At 41.7% G+C, this 23,155-nt stretch overlaps 2 protein-coding genes across 7 annotated transcripts in view; one reads left to right on the top strand and one right to left on the bottom strand.

Moving 5' to 3' along the window:
* rfx2 (regulatory factor X, 2 (influences HLA class II expression)) overlaps positions 1-12,570 on the top strand; it is a 44,301-nt gene extending 31,731 nt beyond the window's left edge. For all 3 annotated transcript variants that reach the window (XM_046870485.1, XM_046870483.1, XM_046870484.1), the window contains 9 exons: positions 4,583-4,701; positions 7,164-7,276; positions 7,382-7,533; positions 8,211-8,308; positions 8,401-8,550; positions 8,662-8,870; positions 10,178-10,331; positions 10,421-10,463; positions 10,580-12,570. In XM_046870485.1, coding sequence (XP_046726441.1) covers positions 4,583-4,701; positions 7,164-7,276; positions 7,382-7,533; positions 8,211-8,308; positions 8,401-8,550; positions 8,662-8,870; positions 10,178-10,331; positions 10,421-10,463; positions 10,580-10,701 — 1,160 coding nt within the window. In that variant the 3' untranslated portion in view covers positions 10,702-12,570. The remainder of the gene's footprint in view (positions 1-4,582; positions 4,702-7,163; positions 7,277-7,381; positions 7,534-8,210; positions 8,309-8,400; positions 8,551-8,661; positions 8,871-10,177; positions 10,332-10,420; positions 10,464-10,579) is intronic.
* A 71-nt stretch (positions 12,571-12,641) lies between these two features.
* Positions 12,642-23,155, bottom strand: part of fcho1 (FCH and mu domain containing endocytic adaptor 1) — a 37,764-nt gene continuing 27,250 nt past the window's right edge. For 3 of the 4 annotated variants that reach the window (XM_046870478.1, XM_046870481.1, XM_046870479.1), the window contains 16 exons: positions 23,074-23,134; positions 22,060-22,235; positions 21,735-21,759; positions 21,535-21,585; positions 20,704-20,755; positions 19,977-20,083; positions 17,589-18,455; positions 17,028-17,125; positions 16,739-16,856; positions 16,471-16,582; positions 15,955-16,110; positions 15,733-15,865; positions 15,395-15,591; positions 14,683-14,747; positions 13,395-13,562; positions 12,642-13,060 (listed from right to left, as the gene is read on the bottom strand). In XM_046870478.1, coding sequence (XP_046726434.1) covers positions 13,032-13,060; positions 13,395-13,562; positions 14,683-14,747; positions 15,395-15,591; positions 15,733-15,865; positions 15,955-16,110; positions 16,471-16,582; positions 16,739-16,856; positions 17,028-17,125; positions 17,589-18,455; positions 19,977-20,083; positions 20,704-20,755; positions 21,535-21,585; positions 21,735-21,759; positions 22,060-22,235; positions 23,074-23,134 — 2,415 coding nt within the window. In that variant the 3' untranslated portion in view covers positions 12,642-13,031. The remainder of the gene's footprint in view (positions 13,061-13,394; positions 13,563-14,682; positions 14,748-15,394; positions 15,592-15,732; positions 15,866-15,954; positions 16,111-16,470; positions 16,583-16,738; positions 16,857-17,027; positions 17,126-17,588; positions 18,456-19,976; positions 20,084-20,703; positions 20,756-21,534; positions 21,586-21,734; positions 21,760-22,059; positions 22,236-23,073; positions 23,135-23,155) is intronic. The other variant, XM_046870482.1, reaches the window with a different exon arrangement.

Raw genomic sequence — 23,155 nt, 5'->3', positions numbered from 1 at the left:
GTTGTGGGAAGAAGTGCAAAATAAAGAACGGCTTGTCGTTTTTTATTAACGTCATTTATTATTACCATTTGCGAACAATAGTTTACATTTATGTAAATCAATTTGAAATTCTTGGTTTAAATAAAAATATATACAAATAAAATAGCATAAATCTAATTACCGTAATTTCCGGACTATAAAGCGCACCCATATATAAGCCGCAATTTTACAAATATTTTTATTTTTAACATAAATAAGCCGCACCTGTCTATAAGCCTGTCTACACTAATGTACTTTACACAGGCTTTAACGAAAGACACGTTACACATGGTGTAACGGGTGAAATATGTTGCGCTTCCTTTAGGAGCATAGCAGTATTTTAGGAAGAGCCTGGAACTGCATTCTTCGGGTATTACTGCGTGTGTGCAAGACCGAGGAATATGTCCTTATTATTTTCTGATGCTCATTTCTAAGTTTCTTTGACTAACCCGTAACACGGTTGCCAAGAAAAATAAAAAAGCACGAGTTTTGGAAACCTGTCTGTGCCTATATGAGTTCTATTGTAACTGGAGTTAGCGAGCTCTCCTTAACCCAGACTCAACCCATTACAACGGCTTGTATCTAAACAGTAGCCGACCAAGAAAGTCATTGTTCACTGTCTTCCTCCTTCCTTTCACAACTATTTCTCTCGGGAGTTTATCTTTTGGCATCGTCGTGCGTTTAAAAATCACCCGGTGGAAGTTTTTTCTCCCGAAGCCATGGAGCTCAGAATACAGGTGAGGTGCGTTTTTTCGTTTCCGTTCGAAAATTTCATTGGTCTAATGTTATGGGGTTCAGTTTTTTGGCTTGAATTTTGTGAACCCGGGAAAAACCCAGGAAAAATTCATAAATTAGCCGCTTCATTGTTTAAGCCGCGGGGTTCAAAACGTGGTAAAAAAAAGCGGCTTATAGTCCGAAAAATACGGTAATGCAAAGACCTTTTATTATGTTGATTCAATTGAGTAATTGATTAAATTGCCAATTCAAATGATCAAATTAAATAAATTGAAAAAGTTTACACTTGTTTGACCCTATTTGAATAAAACAGATGTGTATATTGCAGCAGCTATCAATTATTTTAGTAATCGGGTATTATACTGATTATTCCATCGATTAATTGAGTAATCAGATAAGAAGGACTTTTTCTTTATTAAAGAGTATTACTAAATATGCAAGAGAAAATAAGACGGGTCTCTTAAAGAGTTTTTTCTTGCAATTTCGGGTTTTTTCAATTCCAACATTTCTGGTGCATTCACTGGTATCCATGTTGTGGTCCTGAAGTTTGTGAGTATGAACAAGGCTTTTCGGCTTCATCTGTCTTTTTCCGTCTCCTCCAGAGCTTCACAGTTCTCTCTTGGATCGGAGGTTTAGTTTGATACCATGCGATTCTATTGATTGTGGCCCACTTCATTTTCAATGTGTAATGCTTACTGACACTACTAAGGGGGTGATGCTGCCCGAATCGATTAAAAAATTTGGAATTGCGAGAAAAAAAACTTCGAATTAGGCAGACTTTTTTGCGGATACAGGCTTCTATATTGTTTACCTGTCCAGAGCGCTCCAGGGTTTAGGTGGTGTGTCAGTTATTTGTTTTGTAGGGAAACACAGTGCTTTGTGTGTAGTTTAACGGACTAAATAATTCGCCTCGTTGCATTTTTGTATTCGAATTACTCAAGTTACTCGAGGAATCTTTTTAGCCTTAGGGTATATACAGTGCAGCCAGAAAGTATTCACAGGGCTTCACTTTTTCCGCATATTATGTTGCATCCTCATTCCAAAATGGATCAAATTCTTTATTCTCAAACAAAAACCCATAATGACAACATAAAAGAAGTTTGTTTGAAATCTTTGCAAATGTATTAAAATAAAAAATAAAAATAAAAAATCACAGGTAAATAAATATTCACAGCCTCTGCTCAGTACTTTGTTGAAGCACCTCTGCCACCAAATACAGCCTTAAGTCTTTTTTGAGTTTGAAGCTACAAGCTCGACACACCTATGTTTGGGCAGTTTCTCCCATTCTTCTTTGCAGGACCTCTCAAACTTCATCAAGTTGGATGGGAAGCGTCGGTGCACAGCTATTTATAGTTCTCTCCAGAGATGTTCAGTCGGGTTCAAGTCTGGGTTCTGGCTGGGTCGCTCAAGGACATTCACAGAGACATTCCTGTAGCCACTCCTTTGTTATCTTGGCTGTGTTCTTGGGGTCATTGTCCTGTTGGAAGATGAACCGTCACCCCAGTCTGAGGTCCAGAGAGCTCTGGATCAGGTTTCCATCAAGCACATCTCTGTACATTGCTGAATTCATCTTTCCCTCAATCCTGACCAGTCTCTCAGTTACTGCCGCTTCTACAGAGGAGTGGCTTTTGTCTGGCTACTTTAGTATGCAGGACGGATTGGTGGAGTGCTGCATAGATGGTTGTTCTTCTGAAAGGTTCTTCTCTCTCTACAGATAAATGCTGGAGCTATTTCAGAGTGGCCATCTTGTTCTTAGTCATCTCCCTAAATAGGGCGCTTCTCCAACGATCGCTCAGTTTGGCCAGGCAGCTCTGCTATAGGAAGCTATTCAAACTTCTTACATTTACGGATGATGGAGGCCACTGTGTTTATTGGGACCTTCAATGCTGCAGAAATGTTTCTGTCCCCTTGCCCAGATCTGTGCCTCGATACGATCCTGTCTTAGAGGTCTAGAGACAATTTGATGGAATTCATGGTTTGGTTTGTGCTCACTGTGCTACCTCATGAAGACAGGTGTGAATCTTTACAAATCATGTCCAATCAACTGAACTTACCACAGGTGGACTCCAATCAAGTTGTAAAAACATCTTAAGGATGATTAATGGAAACAGGATGCACCTGAGCTCAATTTTTTGGCTGTGAATATGTATGATTTATTTATTAAAAACATTTTTTAAATATAATTTGGCAAAGATTTCAAACAAACTTCTTTCACATTGTCATTATGGGATTTTGTTTGTAGAATTTTGAGGAAAATAATTTATTTAATTCATTTTGGAATAAAGCTGTAACATCAAAATGTGGTGCAAGGTAAAGCTCTGTGATTACTTTCTGGATGCACTGTTGTTTTTTTGTGTTTTTTTTTTTTTTAAATATTGTTTACATTTATTATTTAATTTTCAAAAGATATGTTCTATTTAACTGTTCTACTTATTTTCAGCATACCGTATTTTTCGGACTATAAGCCGCTACTTTTTTCCCACGTTTTTGAACCCCGTGGCTTAAACAACGAAGCAGCTAATTTATGGATTTTTCCCGGTTTCACAAACTTCAAGCCAAAAAACTGAGCGACATAACATTGGACCAATGAAATTTCCGAACGGAAACGAAAGAGGCGATAAGCGGAGGCGGAGGGAAAACTCGTTTTTTACTATCACTCCTGTACACTACGTATCCCTAAACTTAAAAATTTTTACTTTTTCTTCTATGCTTATCTTAATTTTCATCACAGACTTCGCTTTCTGGCTTTGCTTCACCATTTAGCAGTGGCGTCTCGAGCGCGTACCTCAATTTTTTGCTCACGTAACAAAGCAAAAAAAATCGACAGAGTGACCGCTCGTACCTCGGAAAACAGGTTTCCAAAACGCGTGCTTTTAAATTTTTTTGGCAACAGCGTTATGGGTTAGTCAAAGAAACTTAGAAATGAGCATCAGAAAGTAATGAGCACATAATCCTCGGTCTCACACGCACACACATGCAGTAATACCGGAAGAATGCAGTGACGTGCTGTTCCCGAAATGCCGCTCTGCTCTTAAAGGAGCCACAACATATTTCACCTGTTACAACGTGTAACAGACACTGTCTTTCGGTAAAGACTGTGTAAAGTTAATTAGTTTTAGTGTAGACATATACAATATGTCTACACGGCTTATACAAGGGTGCGCTTTATAGTCCGGAAATTACTGTAAGTACAAATGTCTGCATTTAAGAAACGCACAAGATTATTTATTTATTCATTTTATTTATTTATTAATAAATTACTTAATTCTATCCATCTTTCATTGACTCCCTCGATACGGGAATTGTCATACGGAACAAAATCTGTGTTTTTGCGCATGCGCAGAACATATGGTGTTTCTGGTACGTATTGAGTAGCCACAGTGACACTGCACTCAAAGTGTGAGGCGCAGACTAAATAAACTTGAAGCCCGCCACTTAATATGTCCGTGACAGAACTTACTTATTTCAACTATGTTCTGCACCTAAAAAAACCAAGAATATAATTTGGTACACACACACACGTTCCCCGTGGCAAAAGTCCTGTACTTAAACTGTTCAGTATGAATGCATGTATCATTACACACCTTTTGGGACGTAAATATTATAATATTATAACGTTGTTTATTCTACTGTCATCAGACAAACGTCCTGCTTTAGATACCTTATGCAAATGATCATCACGAATATGATAATGAGCCTAAAAAAGCCTAAGTGATCTAGTGGTGTCATTATTTTTGTTTTTATGAGAGAAACAGTTATCCCAGGAATAAGCTTTTTTATTTATTTATTTATTTTTTCTGGTGTTCATGACTTGGTGTATGTTTTGCAGATGTCTCTCACGTCCTGCCCCCGTTCCCCTCTCTCGATCTGGACTCCTGCCCGCTGCCGGAGCGCATCTCCATGAATGACGTGAAAAAGCTGCAGAGCATCTATCGGGACCACTGCGAGGTACTCCTGCCCTTCACTCATTAATTCTGTCTCTGACATGTGTTCATCACTGCTCACCTGCAGGACGCTCGCCCAAATTAGTAGCTCTGAACTCAGGTTTAATTTTCTCTTCCTGGCCCTTTCCTACTGCTTCTCCATGTTCATCTCACACCTTTTGTTCCCAAGATCTTTTCATCCCTCACTCAGCATCTTTCCAGCCATGCCAATTAACCTTTTAGGCAGGCGGAGACAGGCGCACACACACACACACCACACACGTCATCATGACCAGCAGACAAAAATTTCAGATATTTGTATCCTTGTGGGGACATTTGGTCTTCAACAGTGAAGAAAAATCAAATTTCTGTTCTCTTTCCCCCCATTAAAGTTTTTCTACCGTCAATCTTTTTTCATTCTTTTTTTTTTTTTCTTTTTGTGTTTTTTCTTTTTTTTTTTTTATATATTGTTTAGTTTTTATAGCTCCTTATCTGTTCTGTTATTCGTCGAATTTCCAGCTCAGTTCAGCTCTTTGGGGCGTTTCTAATCCAGCTTGTTTACTTCTGTGTGCCTCTTACTTACACACACACACACACACACACACACACACACACAGTCAAACTCCGCTCTTTTGGATATCAGACTCCCAAACACTAATTTTTTACAGCCATGCCACAATTGTTTGCCGAGGCAGGGGGAATTTTCCTCTGTTTTTTTCTGGTTTTGGAGCTCTGTGTTTGAACTGTTGCTGGAGCAACGGTAAACAAGGTTGCCATAGCAACCTGGCCACGAACCCAAAACATGTCGTTTGATTGGTGGAAAAAAAGGGTTGTGTTTGGGGGGGGCTGGCATAGGGCCAGGCAACTGGATATAGGAGCAAGTGTCCTGTCATAGGAGAATCTCTCAACTTCGTGCAACACACACACACACACACACACACACACACTCTTGCTGCAATGTCACAATGCTAGTGCGTGTGTGTGTGTTTGAGCTAAATTCCTTTCTGTTGACTCACCACTTCCTTCTTGTGTGCAGTAAAGTTTTATAGATTTTTTTTCCTCACATTTGCTATTGGACTCTCTTCATTTAAATTAAATATACATCGATCAGGCAAAACATTATGACCACCCGCTTAATATTGTGTTGGCTTTTTGCTGCCAAAACAGCCGTGACCCCTGGAGCAGTAACCGCATTAACTAATTAGCTTAATCTGTTGGATCGGACCACACAGACCACCACTGTTCCTTGCTTGCAGCACTTTTGATAGATACTGACCACTGCAGACGAGTAACATCTCACAAGAGCTCGTCTAGACGTCACAATTTGTCAAACTCACTCAAATCCTTACAATTGATGAAGAGATCAGTGTTCTTCACTTCACCGCTCATAATGTTAGAATGTCATAATGTTATGCCTGATCGGTGTATGTCTTTTTACATGTCAAGGCAAATTGACTTTTTTCTGCTTTCCATCTATATTAGTACTATACGTAGTGGAACAAACAAAGTTCCCCCAGGACCAAGGTGCTACATAAGATAATGTAAATGTACATAAAATAACACAAAACTAACTCAGACACAACATAAAGTGCACGTGTGAGATTTAGTGCAAAATAACAAACAGTGAGACGGTGGAAAACAGCCTCCTCTTCGAATCTGCCTCATTCATCCTGACGCCCTCTGGATGAAGTTGTCTTAAATTTGGGACCACTGTGCAGGTGAGGATAGTTCCACATCAACAGCTCAAAGATCATTAAAGTTACTGAAGAACTCAAGAACTTTGAAAAAAACGATTTTTGACTGGAATTAATATGAACAGTCTACTACAATGGCTCCAGAACACAGTGTTGTGTTAACAGTTCTGCATTTACGCACTTTAACAATAATGGAACTGTAATTAATAGACATTTGGTGTCATCCAGGTTCCCTTTTGAGTCTTCAGGTTTCTTCCTCAATCTGTCTCAGGGGATCTTTAGGAATAAACTTGTTAGGAACTAAACTTTTTATATTCCAGCTGTATAACTTCTTTATCTGTTGTGTAATGCTGCTTAGGGACAATGTCTATTGTTAAAATAGCAACACAAATGAAACCGAGTTGAATTTGTGAATAATCAGGATGGTTGCAGGACAGTTCTGTGTGTTTTTGGTCCACCATTACAGCAGTTTAAAATCAGTTTATTTCTATGTAGATTGCGTGAAGCATCCCCTCCTGTACATCTCTCTGAATGAGCTGTTACTATAGAAACTATAACGTTAAAAGGAGAGCGATAATTTAAACGTGATTTCAAGCTGCTGTTCAGGCAAAATTCAGCACCAATCAGATTTGAGAAATCGACAGCGTGGCGCTATCAAGCTGCAGTAATGGACATATGACTTTATTTAGATTCAACTTCCTTAGTTACTTAGTTTGCTCTCTCTCTCTCTCTCTCTCTCTCTCTCTCTCTCTCTCTCTCGCTCTCTCTCTCTCTATCTTTTTCTCATTCTCAGGCCACTCTAGACGTGGTGATGAATCTGCAGTTTCATTTCATAGAGAAGCTCTGGCAGACCTTCTGGTATTCAGCACTGCCATCTAGTGACGGCAACACCACCATCACCAGCAGGTCGGACTCCGCACACGTTTTTTTTTGTTTCAACTCTATATGTACCATTCTTGTAAGGATTACTGTACACGTGTACACGTTCGTGAAGTAGCGATGTGTGTGCAGTGATGACGACATCGAAGGAGTGATCCCAAGGGAGAAGCTGATTGCATTGTGTAAGTTCGAGCCAGTGAAGCAGTGGATGAGGAGCTGTGATCACATCCTGTACCAGGCCCTGGTGGAGATTCTCATCCCTGACGTCCTACGGCCTGTTCCCAGTACGTAGGCCATCTCTCTCTCTTTCTCTCTCTCTCAACTCACACACAACACTAGTGTGCACTCCATATAACAACAAATGGCTCATTCCTCTTGTATATTAATGCATTTATTTCATTAATTTATAATAGATTTTAGATAATAGAAGCTAAAGCCACACAATTGTTTAGGATGTCTGTGGATGCGGTATAATAAAAGTTTGCGTTCCGAAAGCCTAATTCATGAGTCCTAAAGTAGATAAAACTGCCTTCATACCTTTTTCTTTATTCCTTATACAGTACAGTACTGCATAAAAAAAATCTCGTACTGGTCAGTTGTTACTGTATTACTGAAATGAATCCAGCATTGAAAAATTCTAGGAATTCAAGACTGGAAACTTTCTATGGGAATTTACAAAATTGCAGTTTAGCCATAACAGGGAACTTAAATATAGGATAATTTTGGCCAAAACCGTCAGATTTAATGTAATTTCTATTCTGCACTTTCATCAATCACATACACACACTCCAGGGTTATCGAGGCCACACCCCCTTACACGTACTGCGCATTCCTCCATAACATCGCACACATCATTTCTTAAATCCTGCACACAAAATAATGTCAGGAAATGTCCATCTTTGTGAGTATTAATTCTGACTTGTGTGTGTGTGTGTGTGTGTGTGTGTGTGTACATGTGCAGGCACTCTTACTCAGGCTATTAGAAACTTTGCCAAGAGCCTTGAGGGCTGGTTGACTTCAGCGATGAGCAACTTCCCTCAAGAGATCGTTCGCACCAAGGTCCTACCCCTGCTCAACTTCATTTCATTATCTGTTCCACCTACAATCACATCAAAACCTCACCCTGTGTGTGTGTGTGTTTCATATTTCAGGCCGCAGTGGTGAGCGCGTTTGCGCAGACGCTGCGCAGGTACACTTCTCTGAACCACCTGGCACAGGCGGCTCGGGCCGTGCTGCAGAACACGTCTCAGATCAACCAGATGCTCAGTGACCTGAACCGGGTCGACTTCGCCAACGTGCAGGTTGGACCTTCACTGCACTTGAGTTTAGTGCTGGGACACGCGACTGTCTTCCTTTGTACCTAACGGGAATAGTGCTAATGTGCTCTGTGTGTGTGTGTGTGTGTTGTGCAGGAGCAGGCATCTTGGGTGTGTCAGTGTGACGAGAGCGTGGTGCAGCGTCTGGAGCAGGATTTTAAGATGACCCTGCAGCAGCAGAGCTCCTTGGACCAGTGGGCTGCATGGCTGGACAGTGTGGTGAGTCAAGTGCTGAAACCACACGAGGGCAGTCCCAGCTTCCCCCGCGCCGCACGCCAGTTCCTCCTCAAGTGGTCCTTCTACAGGTACACACACACACACACACACACACACACACACACACACACACACACACACCTTTCAACAATGCCCTCCCCTCACCCAAGAAAATGTGATAGGAACTTTAATGATACACAGGTAGATGTCACCGTGTCCTCAATTTCTTTTATCTGTGTAACTTCCACATCACAGGGGTCAAAAACTAACGCACGCATGAATACATTTATTAATTATTTGTATTATCGTAAGACAATTCGACCTGCATCATTTCTGCCTCGTGCTTAATTACTTTCCGACTCTTTGAAACTAAAAATGCATAGTTTTTGGAAACCCTCCGTTTTTACAGTCCACACAGTTTTCAAATTTATCCACTTCGGGGAGAGTGTTTTCAAAAAGCGATGTTTTAGTTTTTAATATGGATACTACATAAAAAGCAAAAACATAACACTCCATGTAAAATAGTATGGTATTTTATTACAAAAATAAAAAACAGTACTGAATGATGAAAATTGTAAAAGAAGGGTATCTGTGGGATTTAGAGACAGTGGCATTGAGTAAAAGACAGGAGGTGGAGCTGAAGGTAGCAGAGCTGAAGATGATAAGATTTTCGTTGGGAGTGACGACGATGGACAGGATTAGAAATGAGTTTATTAGAGGGACAGAGCATGTAGGACGTTTTGGAGACAAGGTGAGGGAGGTGAGATTGAGATAGTTTGGACATGTGCAGAGAAGGGACATGGGGTATATCAGTAGAAGAATGCTGAGGATGGAGACACCAGGAAGGAGAAAAAGAGGAAGACTAAGGAGGAGGTTTATGGATGTGGTGAAGGAAGACATGCAGGTAGTTGGTTTGAAAGAGGCAGATGTAGAGGACGGGGGGGTATGGAGACGGATGATCCGCTGTGGCGCCCCCTAATGGGAGAAACCAAAAGAAGAAGAAGACTGAATCATGAAAATGTGCTAAATGAAATAGATATATTAATTAGTAAATTATATAATCAATAAATGATAAATAATAAATATAATATAATGCTGTCTGTGCACCGTCCGCTCTCACGCGTACAAACGAACAGCACGTGGCGTCAGTGATTCGCCTCTAGAGGCCGCTCTTGTAACTGTAGCCGACCATCTCAGCCCCTCCAGCAACAAACAGGAAAAACTATTGGTATGGATTTTGATAATTGATAATTCTCTCACTTACACATTTATTTATGTCCTGGTTTAATAAGGCCAATACCCAACGTTACATTATGGATTGACCCACAATGCTTTGCGGATTTTTAAAAATTTTTTTCTCTAAAATAAAGTTGTTACAATGTGGTGTGTTGTGCAGCTCCATGGTGATTCGAGACCTGACCCTGCGCAGCGCGGCGAGTTTCGGCTCCTTCCACCTGATCCGCCTGCTCTATGACGAGTACATGTTCTACCTGGTGGAGCACCGTGTCGCCCAGGCAACCGGAGAAACTCCCATCGCTGTCATGGGAGAGGTCTGTTTGCTGACACACACACACACACTCTTTTTGGCCCTTACTCTTACAAGCATGTTCTAACGTGTGTGTGTGTGTGTGTTTTACAGTTCAGTGACCTCAGCTCCATGATGCCGTCCCTCATGGATAAAGGTTAAGACCACACGTTTTATTGACGATATCTTTCAACACACTCTTAACACACACACACACACACACACACACACACACACACACACTAACACGCCTTCTCTTTCCTCTTTTTAAAGATCACTCATTCTCAGACGACATGAGTGACATGGGCAGCGACGCAGACGTGTCCCGGGGGACGTGCGAGCCGGCCGTGAAGAGAGAGAGGATCGAGATTAACCACACTCTGCAGGAGATCTGAATTGTAATCCAGTGTGCGTTTGTGCACGTGTCTGTGTGGTGTTCACATATTTATACAAACGTGCACACCGAGTCCACCGTTCTGCTGGTGCGAGTTGATTTTACGCAGGTCGGATTCTTTTCGTTTGCGAGGAACTAATACGGTCTAAATCATTACAAAGCTTTTTACGATTCTCCGTCCTATGCAAGGAGGAAAACCCGACAAAACGAAACGTCATAATAAAACAAAATACAGTTTAAACCAAACAGAACATTCAGTGAACCAGAAAAACGAAATACACCTGCGGGAATTGGAGAATAAATATTTTGAAATGGATCCAGTTTATTTGACAAAACAAAAGGGTCCCCCCCCTTCCCCCGCAGATGTTTGTTTTATAACATCCAGTCTAGAGGCTTTATAGTTATTTTTTTTTTGTGTGCTTGAGGTATGTTTACTTTATCTTCGCCTTCGTGTGTGTGTGTTTTAATTTGTGCCATAGTGTCCTTTCAGTGCCTTAGATGAGAACAGAACCCACTCGAGCACACACTCGTGCCTGTCCGACTGTATAGTCTTTGGAAAGTAAAAAACAAACAAACAAACAAACAACCCCTCCCTGTAGTGTCTGCTGCAATCGCTCGGGTTCCGCGCAAACAAAAACGCCATTAAAATCCCCTGAAAATGCGACGAGCCCTCAATACCTCAACTGTTTCTATGCTGCGCTGTAGTTTTATGTCCAGACGTTCAACAGTCTGAAAGCTGGTCCTTTTACTCGTATAAACTTGTCGGCTTTGCGGTTGTCCGTTCACACTAGCGAACAATCGGCGATATTGAAGTTTTCAATTATATGCAAATTAGGAAGAAAAAAAAGCCGATTTGCTCTGGAATTTCGGTTTGTAATTCGATTAATGAACTGCATCTGCGAATCGTCACCTGCTAGTGTGAACGCGTCATCGGTAGAAAAGATTCGAATTAAGGTGTTTTAATTCCCATGCATAGGATTTAAAGGGCAGTATTGAGGAATTGATAGATGGATGGATGGATGTGTCCATGTACATGAAACCGGACGTCAGTCTGAGCTCGGCAGTTCGTTTCTGATCTCTGCCTCTTGCACCTAACCGTAGGATGTTAACGTGATCGTTTTTTTTAATAGCTTCAATTTAAAAAAAATAAAAATAAATAATGCAGATGAAATAGATTGTTGTACGATATGAAAATACTCGAGTGCTAGATATTTTATATATATATAAAAAAACCCTATTGTTTGTTTCTTAAACCGAAATATGCACACACACGTCTCCTCGGTGCTGGATTTCTCGTTGTGCTTTTTCTCCTCGTCATACGAAAACTTATCTATTTATATAAAAGCGCGTTTTTTTCTCTCCCTTGAACTTTTTTTTAAAAGGTTTTTAGGAAAGCGGCTACGGTTTGTCGCTCGTGCAGTCTTTCTTTCTATCTCTCCGTGTTTACAAATGCAGTACTATTTTTCTTTTCTCTATTGTTCATACCAATACCCCGCCCACCCCCTGCCCCGAGACGCGATTCGTCATTTGCGTGGCTTTTTAATCTCACTCTATTATTGCGGTATGAGCGTTTCAGGCTGTTAGTGCGGTTTTAAAGAACATTTGTGTAACTTGGTAATAGGTAATTTCTTTTGTATTGCTGTTTTAGATGGATTATTTTGTATTTTTATGGGAGTAGATGATTATTCTCACAACTATATTTTGAGGGGAAAAAAATAAATAAACAACCGTTCTTGAATATTCTTACCTAGGCTAAAGCCAGACTGCAGTCTGTAATTAAATCCTACTTCAGTTTGTATTTTGTACTGGGTTTAAAATTAAAAAAGAAAAAAAAAAAAAAAAGGGAAGTGTAATAAATTGGTGTAAACCACTCAACGCTTACGTCTCCTTTTTTTTTGTTGTTGTTGGGGAAAAATACAATAAATAAAACAACCATCAGCATGGGAATATTAAAGTTCTTATTATCATTATTATTATTACAGTCACATAAACAAGACATTTTGACGTTCGTCGTTATTATACACATCTCACTTGAAAATCGCGAAAAATCCAGAAAATCTGATGAAACATCAAGAACTGATAAGTGCCTGAGGCCGAACGCCTCTTTTTTTATCTTTATTTTATTTTTTTTCCCCCAGTGTGTGTGTGGTTGTTTGACTGTGTGTCCTTCCTTCCTTGCACAGCAGTGCATCATGAATAATGTCCAGGTCTGGTATCCGTTCCTGTGTTCAGTCCTCAGAAAAGCGCTCGGACGTGGCTTTTAGAGGTAAAAGTGCAAACTTCGTGTCCAGCAGGTAAGTAGAAAACAAAAACAAAAACGACAAGGTTCTCCTACAACAAACAGCCGGCAATGTACTTCCCTGAAACACACAAACATCATCATTATAGCATATAAACATTACACTGCAATTTCCACTGCTTTCAAACACACGTACGAGGTGCTACCAAAAAGTTTTCGAGACTAGTTTTGTGTCACGCCAACAGATGGCAGCACAGGGCTGCATGCACATCATCCTGTGTACTTCTGGAGCTGTGCAACTGGTGCTATTCTTCTAGTCTCAACCAATCAGAATCCAGCTGAGCATATATAAGATATACAAACTAAACCTTTTTCATAACAGATGAGCGGATCGTATGCTCCCTGCTGTGCAAAGTGTGTGTGTGTGTGTGTGTGTGTGTGTGTGTGAGACTTACCGGTAGCGAATCTCTTCTTGAGAAGAGACATGCGATATCGGCCACCCACCAGCTCCATGTCCAGGCCTGACAGAGACGCTCCTGTACCCACAAACTGCACTGCCAGGCTCGGGGCAGGACCACGGGGCTCCTTTAGGCACTGCCAACTAGCACACAGTGTGCCCGAGCCTGATACACACACACACACACACACACACACACACACACACACACACACACACACACACACACACACACACACACACACACACACACACAGCTCAACTTATTATGGTTATTTCTGACCTGAATTATATAAACTGTCCTGCAATTCAAAGCTGTATTAAATGCTATTTACTTAAACTGGATACTGTACATTATAAACGTATATAATATAATTTCGCACCACACGAGACAAGTTTCTTTTATATGTAATAATTATATGTACAATCACCGACAAGACGCGTTCCTATGACCCCATTGTAACTTGAGAATATGGTATGTCGAGACACGAATGGTGATCAGTATGAATGGTATACTGTAACATAACATCATTTAGCAAAACGGAGCAATTTACACTGCTGACCAGACTAACCGCTTCTCTGTTTCAGTGTCTGCCGACGCCAATAGAAAGGAGACAGAGCTAAAAAATGGGCTTGAAACACCAGAAAAAAAATCCCCACTGAATTCTGTACATCCTGGCAGCGTCACAACGTATCGCACAGTATACATGAGTTTGCCTACGTTTGAAGTCCGAATTTTTTGACAATTTTATCACCATAAGACAGAAAAATCCTGACTCTCCATCTGTGTACTAGTAATATGCACGTTAAAAAAAAACGTGACGTGAAAAAAGATCGGGGAGCCGCTGCTATAAACCGAATGATACTGAATTGTATACGAAAAATCAACTGAGTAGCATTAATATCGTATTACACAAATAAAAACGAATAAACAATCACAGACTTGAATCAATTAATGATCATATTTCATTTGATTCCACAATGTCAGTGGAGATGCACCACACGATCTAAAGCACACAATTATATAAGATTTGTTTGGATGCAGTAGAATGACATTTTCCCTTCCTGACCTCACCTTCATCAGAACCTGATGTTACTAACCAGCTTGTGTTAGTACAAATCTCTACAAAATCTAGTGGAACATCTTCCCAGAAGAGCGAAGGTTTATAACATTATAAATTTGGACTCTGTGTGGAATGAGATGCTCAAAAAGCACAATTATTGTTTTCAGGTGTCCACAAACTTTTGAGAGAGAGAGAGCGAGAGAGAGAGAAAGAGTAGATGACCTTTGCTGTGGTTGGTGGGTGAGAGGTTGGGAAGCTTCCACAGCAGTCTCTTCTCCTCCGTGTTCCTGTGAGAGCACAACAGAAGACGTGATATTCAAATATATATTCAGTTTCTTTCTCTTTCTGCATCTCTCTTTCATCTTCCACATTATAATTCTCTCTCTCCCTCCTACTGTCTTTCTCTGTCTCTCTTTCTGTGTTTCAATACAGATGATTGCTTGACTCTCTCTCTCTCTCTCTCTCTCTCTCGCTCTGTGTCCATCTGTCTCTCTCTCCCTCCATCTCGGTCTCAATTTTCTTCTCACAATGTGTTCTCTTTTTCAATATTCTTCATTTCTCTTCCTCCATTCTGCTCTCTCTCTATATGTCTCTCTCACCTTTCTCTCAGTCTTTAAAGCTGTCTGTCATTCTATCCCTTCATCTGAATCTCTATCCCTATTTCTCTCTCTCTCTCTCTCTCTCTCTCTCTCTCTCCTCCAACCCCCCCCTCCATAATAGTCTCTCCACCGTCCGCCCCAAACCCCGTTTTCTTCCATTTTGGTCTCCCTCCTAGTCTCTCCCTCTCTTCCCACTACTCTGTCGTTTTCTCAGTATTTAAACCTTTCCATCCCTCCATCTTGGTCTCTCTCCTGTTCTCTCGGACTCTCTCTCTTTCCTCTCTCCCCTATGCTGTCTGTCTCTTAGTCTATAAGCCCCCCTCTCCCTGTTTTACCAGGTGGCAGGTGGTTGGCACTGCAGGTCGGTGGCCGTGGGCTCGAGTGGTAGCAACACCTGCACGGCGGTGAGCTGTGTGGCTGGAGCCGTTGCCGGGCAACAGTGGTAGTCAAGGGCGACGCGGGTCACCGTCCCGCTGCGCTGGCACTCAGCCGACAGCAGCAGAGGAGCACGAGCCGGGTCCTGAGACGACACCTGGGGGGGGTGTATCATGGCGGTATCAGAAAGCATTAATAAGCAGAATGTAAAGAAGTGTGTGTGCAGGAAGACGTGAGCAGCAGATTTCACGTGCAGGAACGTTCCATAAAGCAGACTTGCATTCACACACACACTCACCTGGTACTTCAGGACCCCCACGTTGTAGTAGGAGGCGTGCGGGTTAAGCTCCGCCTCCCTCTGCAAGTGGACGCTTAAGGCCTGCATGTTGAACCAGAAGTCTTTGGAGTTGGGGTCGTTCTGAGACGCGTCGCTGCGGGTCAGAGACAGATACGAGAATAACGTCACGATTCCCCCGCGTTCGCGTTACACGTTTTAAACACACTATACATATCAGCTGACCTGTACAGGAGCTTCTGATTGGGTAAGAACTGATCCACTCGTGCAGTGCTGACCAACCGGAAGCTGAGTACGGGAGGATTCGGGCTGGAGGCAAATATCCGAATGATTCCCGCCGGGAACGACAGGGTGAGGTCACCTGTAATCTTCACCAAACATCTGATACACACACACACACACACACACACACGATATATAGTTAGACAGATAGGATGAATGGGACACAGACAGACAGACAGACATATATATATAGAGTGAGAGAAAGAGAGAGAGAGAGACAGACTGTCTGTCCATTTTTCTATTAATCTGTCAAACAGATTGATAGACAAAAAGACAGACAGAAAGTCAATTAATAGATGGACAGACAGAAAAGCATACAGATTAATGGAAACATATAGATAGACAGACTGATGAAAAAAACATGGATAGACAAAAAGGCAGACTGAAGGAAAGACAGAGACGAACAGACAGATAGACAGACACAGAGAGAGAGTGAGAGAGAGAGAGAGATGGACAGACCGGTTGTGTTCTCCTCCTTTAAAATAAGCATTGATGTATTCTGTAAATGCTGCAGCTACAGGCCACGACTCCTGAGTGCTCAAAGAGATGGGACTTGGCCCTCGAGACAAACCTACACACACACACACACACACACACACACACACACACACACACACACACACACACACACACCCCCCCCACTGTATAAAAAACATTTTAATGACCCTTAAAGTGTACAGTGTTAATCTGTATATATGTGAGTGTGTGTGTGTGGGTGTTCTCCTACCCCGTGCAGGACTGTGTGTACGTGTTTGATTCCCCCAATCACTGGGGCTGGAGGAGGACGAGGAGGACGTCGGAGGAGGACTCGGCTCAGGCAGAGGAGACGAACACAGTGACCTGGACTGGGGGTCATAGGTCAGGAGCCAGGAAGTAAAGTGGACAGGTGGTGATTATTAGGAATGATGGAATCTGATGGATGTGTGAGCGTGAAAATTAAAGTGTGTGTGAGAGAGAGAGAGAGAGAGAGAGAGAGAGAGAGAGAGAAATTGTGTGTGTAAGGAGTGTGTTATTACCCGCTCGTTTGCATTTGGTCTGGGTGAGGTACGCTTGGACCGAGCTGGGCGAGGAGGAGCCAAGATCAGGACCTCACCACTGAACCTACGCTGAGGACCTGCAGAGCGAGAGAGAAAAGAGAGGAGAGAGTGGGGAAAAAAAAAAAAAAAAAAGGGATAGTGGAAGAAAGATGGAAAGAGAGAGATAAAAGAAAAAGAAAGAGAGGTCGAAGGAGAGGAATAGAAAGAAAAGATGGGGAGAAAGAAACAGGAGGAGAGACAGTCAGAGAGATATAATAAAAGATAGAGATGGGAAAGAGACAGAAAAAAAAAGAGAGTAATGGGGGAGAGAGAGAGAGAGAGAGGGAGAGCGATAGAGAGAGATAAAGAGAGTGAGAGAGATTATTAGAGATAGGAAGAGAGAGAGAGAGAGAGAGAGAGAGAGAGAGAGAGAGAGATAAAAAGATAGACAGAGAGTGAGAGAGGGAGGGAGAGAGATTTTGTTGATATTTGTGTTTAAAGTGAAATAGATATTAGCGTGGTGTTTCATGCTAGCAGTGAGAACGTGTGTATTTGCTGTACCTGTGTGTGTTCTGATGTCTAAGCAGTCCTGGTCTTTATCGGTGGAGAAGCAGAGATCCTCCTGTGGACCGGAGAGGCGTGTTAGGGGTGGGCCACTCCGTCTCTGCTCCTCCCCTCCACTCCTGCGTTCTTTCTCTCCTCCACCCTTGACCGTCCTCCTGCCCCCGTCTTGCCCCACGTCACTGAACGGGTTGTGGACCGAACCCCAGGCCGTGGACTCCTGCTTGATTTGGACCGGAGGGGTGGAGCTCGAACCGACCGCCAAAGTTAAAGCGGTTTGCGCGGCGATGGCGGATTGGTGGGTCGGGCTGCCGATCATGGTGATGGCGAAGGGATCGTCAGGAGAATCGGGAGGCGGCACGCTGCGCTCTCGTTTCCTCTCTCTGTCCTTACGGGATGACGAGTTAGAAGGAGGGAGGGTTTTAGTGCCATTCGTAGGCGGGGCAAACGGGTCCTCGTGGGTCGTGCGAGAAGGAGGCGGAACTCCCCAAGTGTCCTGGTGAGCGGGTCGGTGCTCAAAAGCAGCCACGAAGGGGTCCTCCGGGGGGATGTGTTTACAGCTCCAGACGCCGGGATCCACGCTGTTGGAAAAGGAAGGAAACGCCAAAGAAGAGACGGAGCCTTTGGTTAGGGGCGGAGCCAAAGGAGAAGGCTGGGACAAAGGCCACTCTTGCGGCAGAGGGGAACGAGCGAAGAAGGGGTCGACGGGTTGCCGTGAGGATGCAGAGTCTTTGGGCTGAGAAGACGAAGGCCAAGCCGCCCAGCCTGCCGGCTCCGGGGATGCATCCAGGGGCTGATGGGACGGTGAGTCCAAACCGGAGTCCTCCACATTGTCGGGCGACGAGGAAGCAGACGAGAAAGCAGCGTCTAAGACAGAAAATGCATGAAAACAGGAAAGAAGGTATATATATATACACACACACACACACACACACACACACATATATACACATACATTATATAATGTTTCTGGACTGTACGCGATTTTCTTCATGTTTTAGATTAAAATGATCCCAAACCATTTTTCATTCTGCAGCGTCTCCGGTGTTTACCAGTCCAGAGCGCTCCAGAGTTTAGCGGTGGTGCATCAGTAATAATGGTCCGTGGGGAAACGCAGTGCTTTGTGTGTAGTTAAATGGACTAAACGAAATAATTTGCCTCAATGATTTTTTTGTATTCGAATTACTCGAGAAATTGTTTCAGCCCTAAAATCCTTTCTCAGGGACAAAATCCTTTCTCAGGGACAAAATCCTTACTCAGGGACAAAATCCTTACTCAGGGACACCCCTAATACTATTATATACAACATTTATTTATATTGACTTGAAAGCGGGGGTGTGCGATAAAAAATGTAAATATAATTTTGGATTTAATCGATAACGATATTAGACGATATTTTGCTGAGTGTGTTATTGTGTACCTTAAGGACTACTGTGAAACGCTCACTCCTAAAACGTTTAATATTCTTAATATTCTCATTATTATATATAGAGATAAATATCTTCTTATTGGTTTAAACTGATTTAATCTTTTGAGTCAAATTCTAACATTCAATAGAATAAGACATTGTAGCTGTTACCAAACAAATGAAATCAGTATTTTTAATATTTTAATTTAAATATAATATAGTATTATAATATTAATATAAAATCATATATATTTTATATTATTAATAGCTGATATTTGAAGAAAAACAGCACTTTTCATGTGATATTAATGAACTATATGAAATGATGTAAATGTACACATTTTCTGCAGCCATTGCTTAAATATTGTGATCATTTTAAATGCACGAGTTTAACCAACTAAACCCTCACGTGATGTATGCGTGCACTCTGCAGGTGTTTTGTTTGCGATTTCCTCAATAATGTCAAATCGCACGTCGTTAAAACAACAAATATGATATGTCGTACACCCCTACATGAAAGTGATTCCAAATATCCTCCACTCCTGCCTTGCTCCCCTCATCCTCATCATTTATTTTATGCTCCCAGTGGTCCTTGAATGGAGTTTTGATGTCGTCTCGAGAGCACGAGAGAAACCTTCAGAAACTTTCGTTTTGTAGGGAATCAAAAAACCGGGTTTGGATTTGGCTTACAAAAATATTTACACGAAGCTTTACTAAAAGCCGTGAGAAAGACTTGGACGGAAGCGTAAATCCAGTACATCACCATGTTGTATACACCGCTCCATTAATGTGTGTGATGTGTGTGTGATATAACGAGCACTGCAGCGAGAAGCGTCTTTACACACTCCATTAACGCTAGCAGCTACACTCCTTACACACACCTTGTTTATTACTCTGAGCTGCACTTTCACGACTTAATATAGAGCAGCAGGAGTGTGTGTGTGTGTGTGTGTGTGTGTGTGTGTGTATGTGTGTTTTACATTCAGACGTCTGTAGCTGCTCCTGGCCCGAGAAGCTGTGAGATTTAAAGGCTGATTCTAGTGGAGGACCAAAGAGCGAATCTGATCCCGACGCTGTGGAGCTCAGCCTGAGAGAGCGAGAGAGAGAGAGAGAGAGAGAGAGAGAAAAAAATCAGTGATATTTTTATAGAAGAGGAGAGAGAGCAGAGAAGTATGAAAGATGAGTATAAAGAAAGATATAGACAGAAAGTGTATGAAAGAGAAAGAATGAAAGAAAGAAAATGAAAAATGTTCACAAGTTAAAAGATCGGACAGTCAGGGGTTCAAGCCCCGGGATCGCCAAACTGCCACTCTTGGGCCCTTGAGCAAGGCCCTTAACCCTCTGTGCTCCAGGGGTGCCATATCATGGCTGACCGTGTGTTCTGATCCCAGCTTTCCGTGCAAGCTGGGATATGCGAAGAACAAATTTCACTGTGCTGTAATGTATGTGACAAAAAAAGGCTATTCTAGCCTTTATTTGTCCCCTGTAGCCAAAGACAGCCAAAGACAGACAGACAGACAGAAAGAAATGTGGACAAAAGAAAAGAAAACGAAAAGTGTTCACAAGTTAAGAGAGACAGACAGAAAGACAGACAGAAAATTGTGGACAAAACAAAAGGAAAACAAAATTAAAAAGAAAAAATACAGGGGCAGAAAGAAAGAAAAATAAATAAATAAAGAATGAAAAGAGAGACAAACTTCTTTGTACCTGCTGTGGTTTGGACTTGAGGTGAACCTGCACAGACCCTCTGTCTCATCTTCTACAACACACACACACACACACACACACACACACACACACACACACACACACACACGATGTAACAATTATAATCACACTGTCATAAGTGTAGTCATAAGAAATTGAATATGACTAAAGACCTCTTATAAATTGAGCCCTAACATTTACACACACACACACACACACACACACACACCTGCACTTTTATTTCTAGCTGTAATTACAGTGCAGCTGCTCAGACAGAGCCGTGTTCAGTACACGCTGTGACAGTCCCTTATTACAGCTTCCCAAACACTCATTACTCTTCTGTAAAATTGATGCTGTAATGGTACAGTCCGTGTGTAAATCATCCAATTACTAACAGGTATAATCACGCCGTTTACTCCTATGCTAATCAAAGATACAACACACACACACACACACACACACTATATATATATTTATTTATTATCATCTTCACACTAACAATAACACTCCAGAAAACTCTATATGATGTACTGGAGCAGCTTTGGGTCGGACTGGAGAATCTCGCTGTGAATAGAAATGCCTGTATGCTCGACCATCACTCGAGGATCCCCACCCCACCTTTCGGGAAGCGTTTAGTTTGGGATCCAGTTTGAGATTTGTTTTTGTTTTTTTGCTAATGTAGCTAACAACTAAAGGAAGCTTATAGCTACTGGTTTAGCATGTTTAAATTGTCACACACTCAAACATAAGCAGCAGTTTTGTTTGCTTGTTTGAAAGGTCTGAATGATAAAATATTACTGTATATCTCATAGTGGGTTTGTGTGTGTTTACCCCTGTGGGGGGCGCCCTCTACCTCCGAGCGTACTGCTGTACTGATGTTTCCTAAGACAAAGAAAAGGAAGAGTGAGCGCACACACATGCACGCACGTACACACATGCACAACATGGGCAGTTCTGCACGCACACACACACACACACACACACACACACACACACACACACCCCCACACCCACACAGAAGCTGAACTTACTAGAAAGCTGCCTCTTCGTTGTCGCCTTCAGTGGGAAGAAAAAAAAAAAACGAACACATTCAACTTCAAAGGTCTAAATAAAACAATATGCGTAAAAATCACGATATATGAGGGCAAATAATTTGGTTTGCTAAAAACAACCTATGAAACATCTAAGCACACACACACACACACACACACACACACACACACCACTCACATCTGCAGCTTGGGAATGCTATAACAATACATCCCAAAAATTACGGTATTTAAATTAAATCATTATGAAATATGCATATTTAAAGCAAGCTCCTTATTTGGCTCCGCCCCCATCCCCGGACCTCACCCCAGGGTTCGAGGGCAGGCTGAGGGTCCCCACGGTGGCCTTCAGCTCCAGCTCGTTTGCAGCTGAGTTGCTGCGGCTGCACACGGGCCGAATCTGGATGTGGAATTTTTTTGGTTCTTCATCGTCGTAGTCCGAGTCGCTGGAGTAAAAGTGGTTCTCTTTGTCGTCTGTGCAGCGTGGGGAAGGGGGCGGAGTCAAGGATCCTACTGAGAAGATACTGACATCCTCTCTCTCTATCACACTCATGACAAATTAAACACCATTAAACAGTTTATACTCATATCTATTCTGTACAGGACCTATGTGCACACATCCGGCAAATAAAACCGTCCGTGTGGAAACATGGCAAAAGTTCCGTTTGGTGTCCTGATGATTCATGTGATTTAAAATAACCAAACATTTCCAAGAATATTTTGTCTTCATGCTCTATGTTGAGTTTGGTTTCACTGATAAACATACATTTGTATAAAGCGTCCATATTTGTTCATGCCGATGTTGATTAGAGTATTAAAAACTTGAAAAATATCACTTTAAGGTACATTTAGAACAGATAAATATGTGCGAATAAGTTACGATTAATCACGAGTTATCTCATGACAATCACACGATTAATCACGATTAAATAATAATACAATTATTATTAATTAGATGCAATATTATACATATTAGGGTGCTATGAATTTTTAATAGCTTGCATGTTTGCAGAAAATGTACTATAATGAAAAAATAAATAAACAAAAAACACTCATCAAAATATTTACTTCACCTGATGGTCATATTTATATAGGGGTGTCAATAATTTTGAATTTGATGTCTATATTATAAAGCTTAAAGCTCTTTTGTTTTTCTCTGCATACTGAAAGAGCTGTAGCGGAAAATTCCTGTGACTATGAATTAAATTATTCATAATATTTTATATTATTCACCTTTATTTAAATTCCCCGGAAAAAAACGTAAAGACACAACTGAAGGCCTAGGGTGAAATGCACGGCTTGTTGCGGGGATAAAGGATATCGTTGTGACCAGCATCCGCCCGGATCATAAACCCTTCGTCGTCTACCTCCAAAGGTGAATTCTACAAAAAATAAAATAAAAA

The sequence above is a fragment of the Silurus meridionalis genome, chromosome 17, assembly GCF_014805685.1.
Source record: "Silurus meridionalis isolate SWU-2019-XX chromosome 17, ASM1480568v1, whole genome shotgun sequence".
Lineage (NCBI taxonomy): Eukaryota > Metazoa > Chordata > Actinopteri > Siluriformes > Siluridae > Silurus > Silurus meridionalis.
The sequence above is the reverse complement of the archived record's forward strand: the minus strand, read 5'-3'. Positions and strand labels throughout refer to the sequence as shown.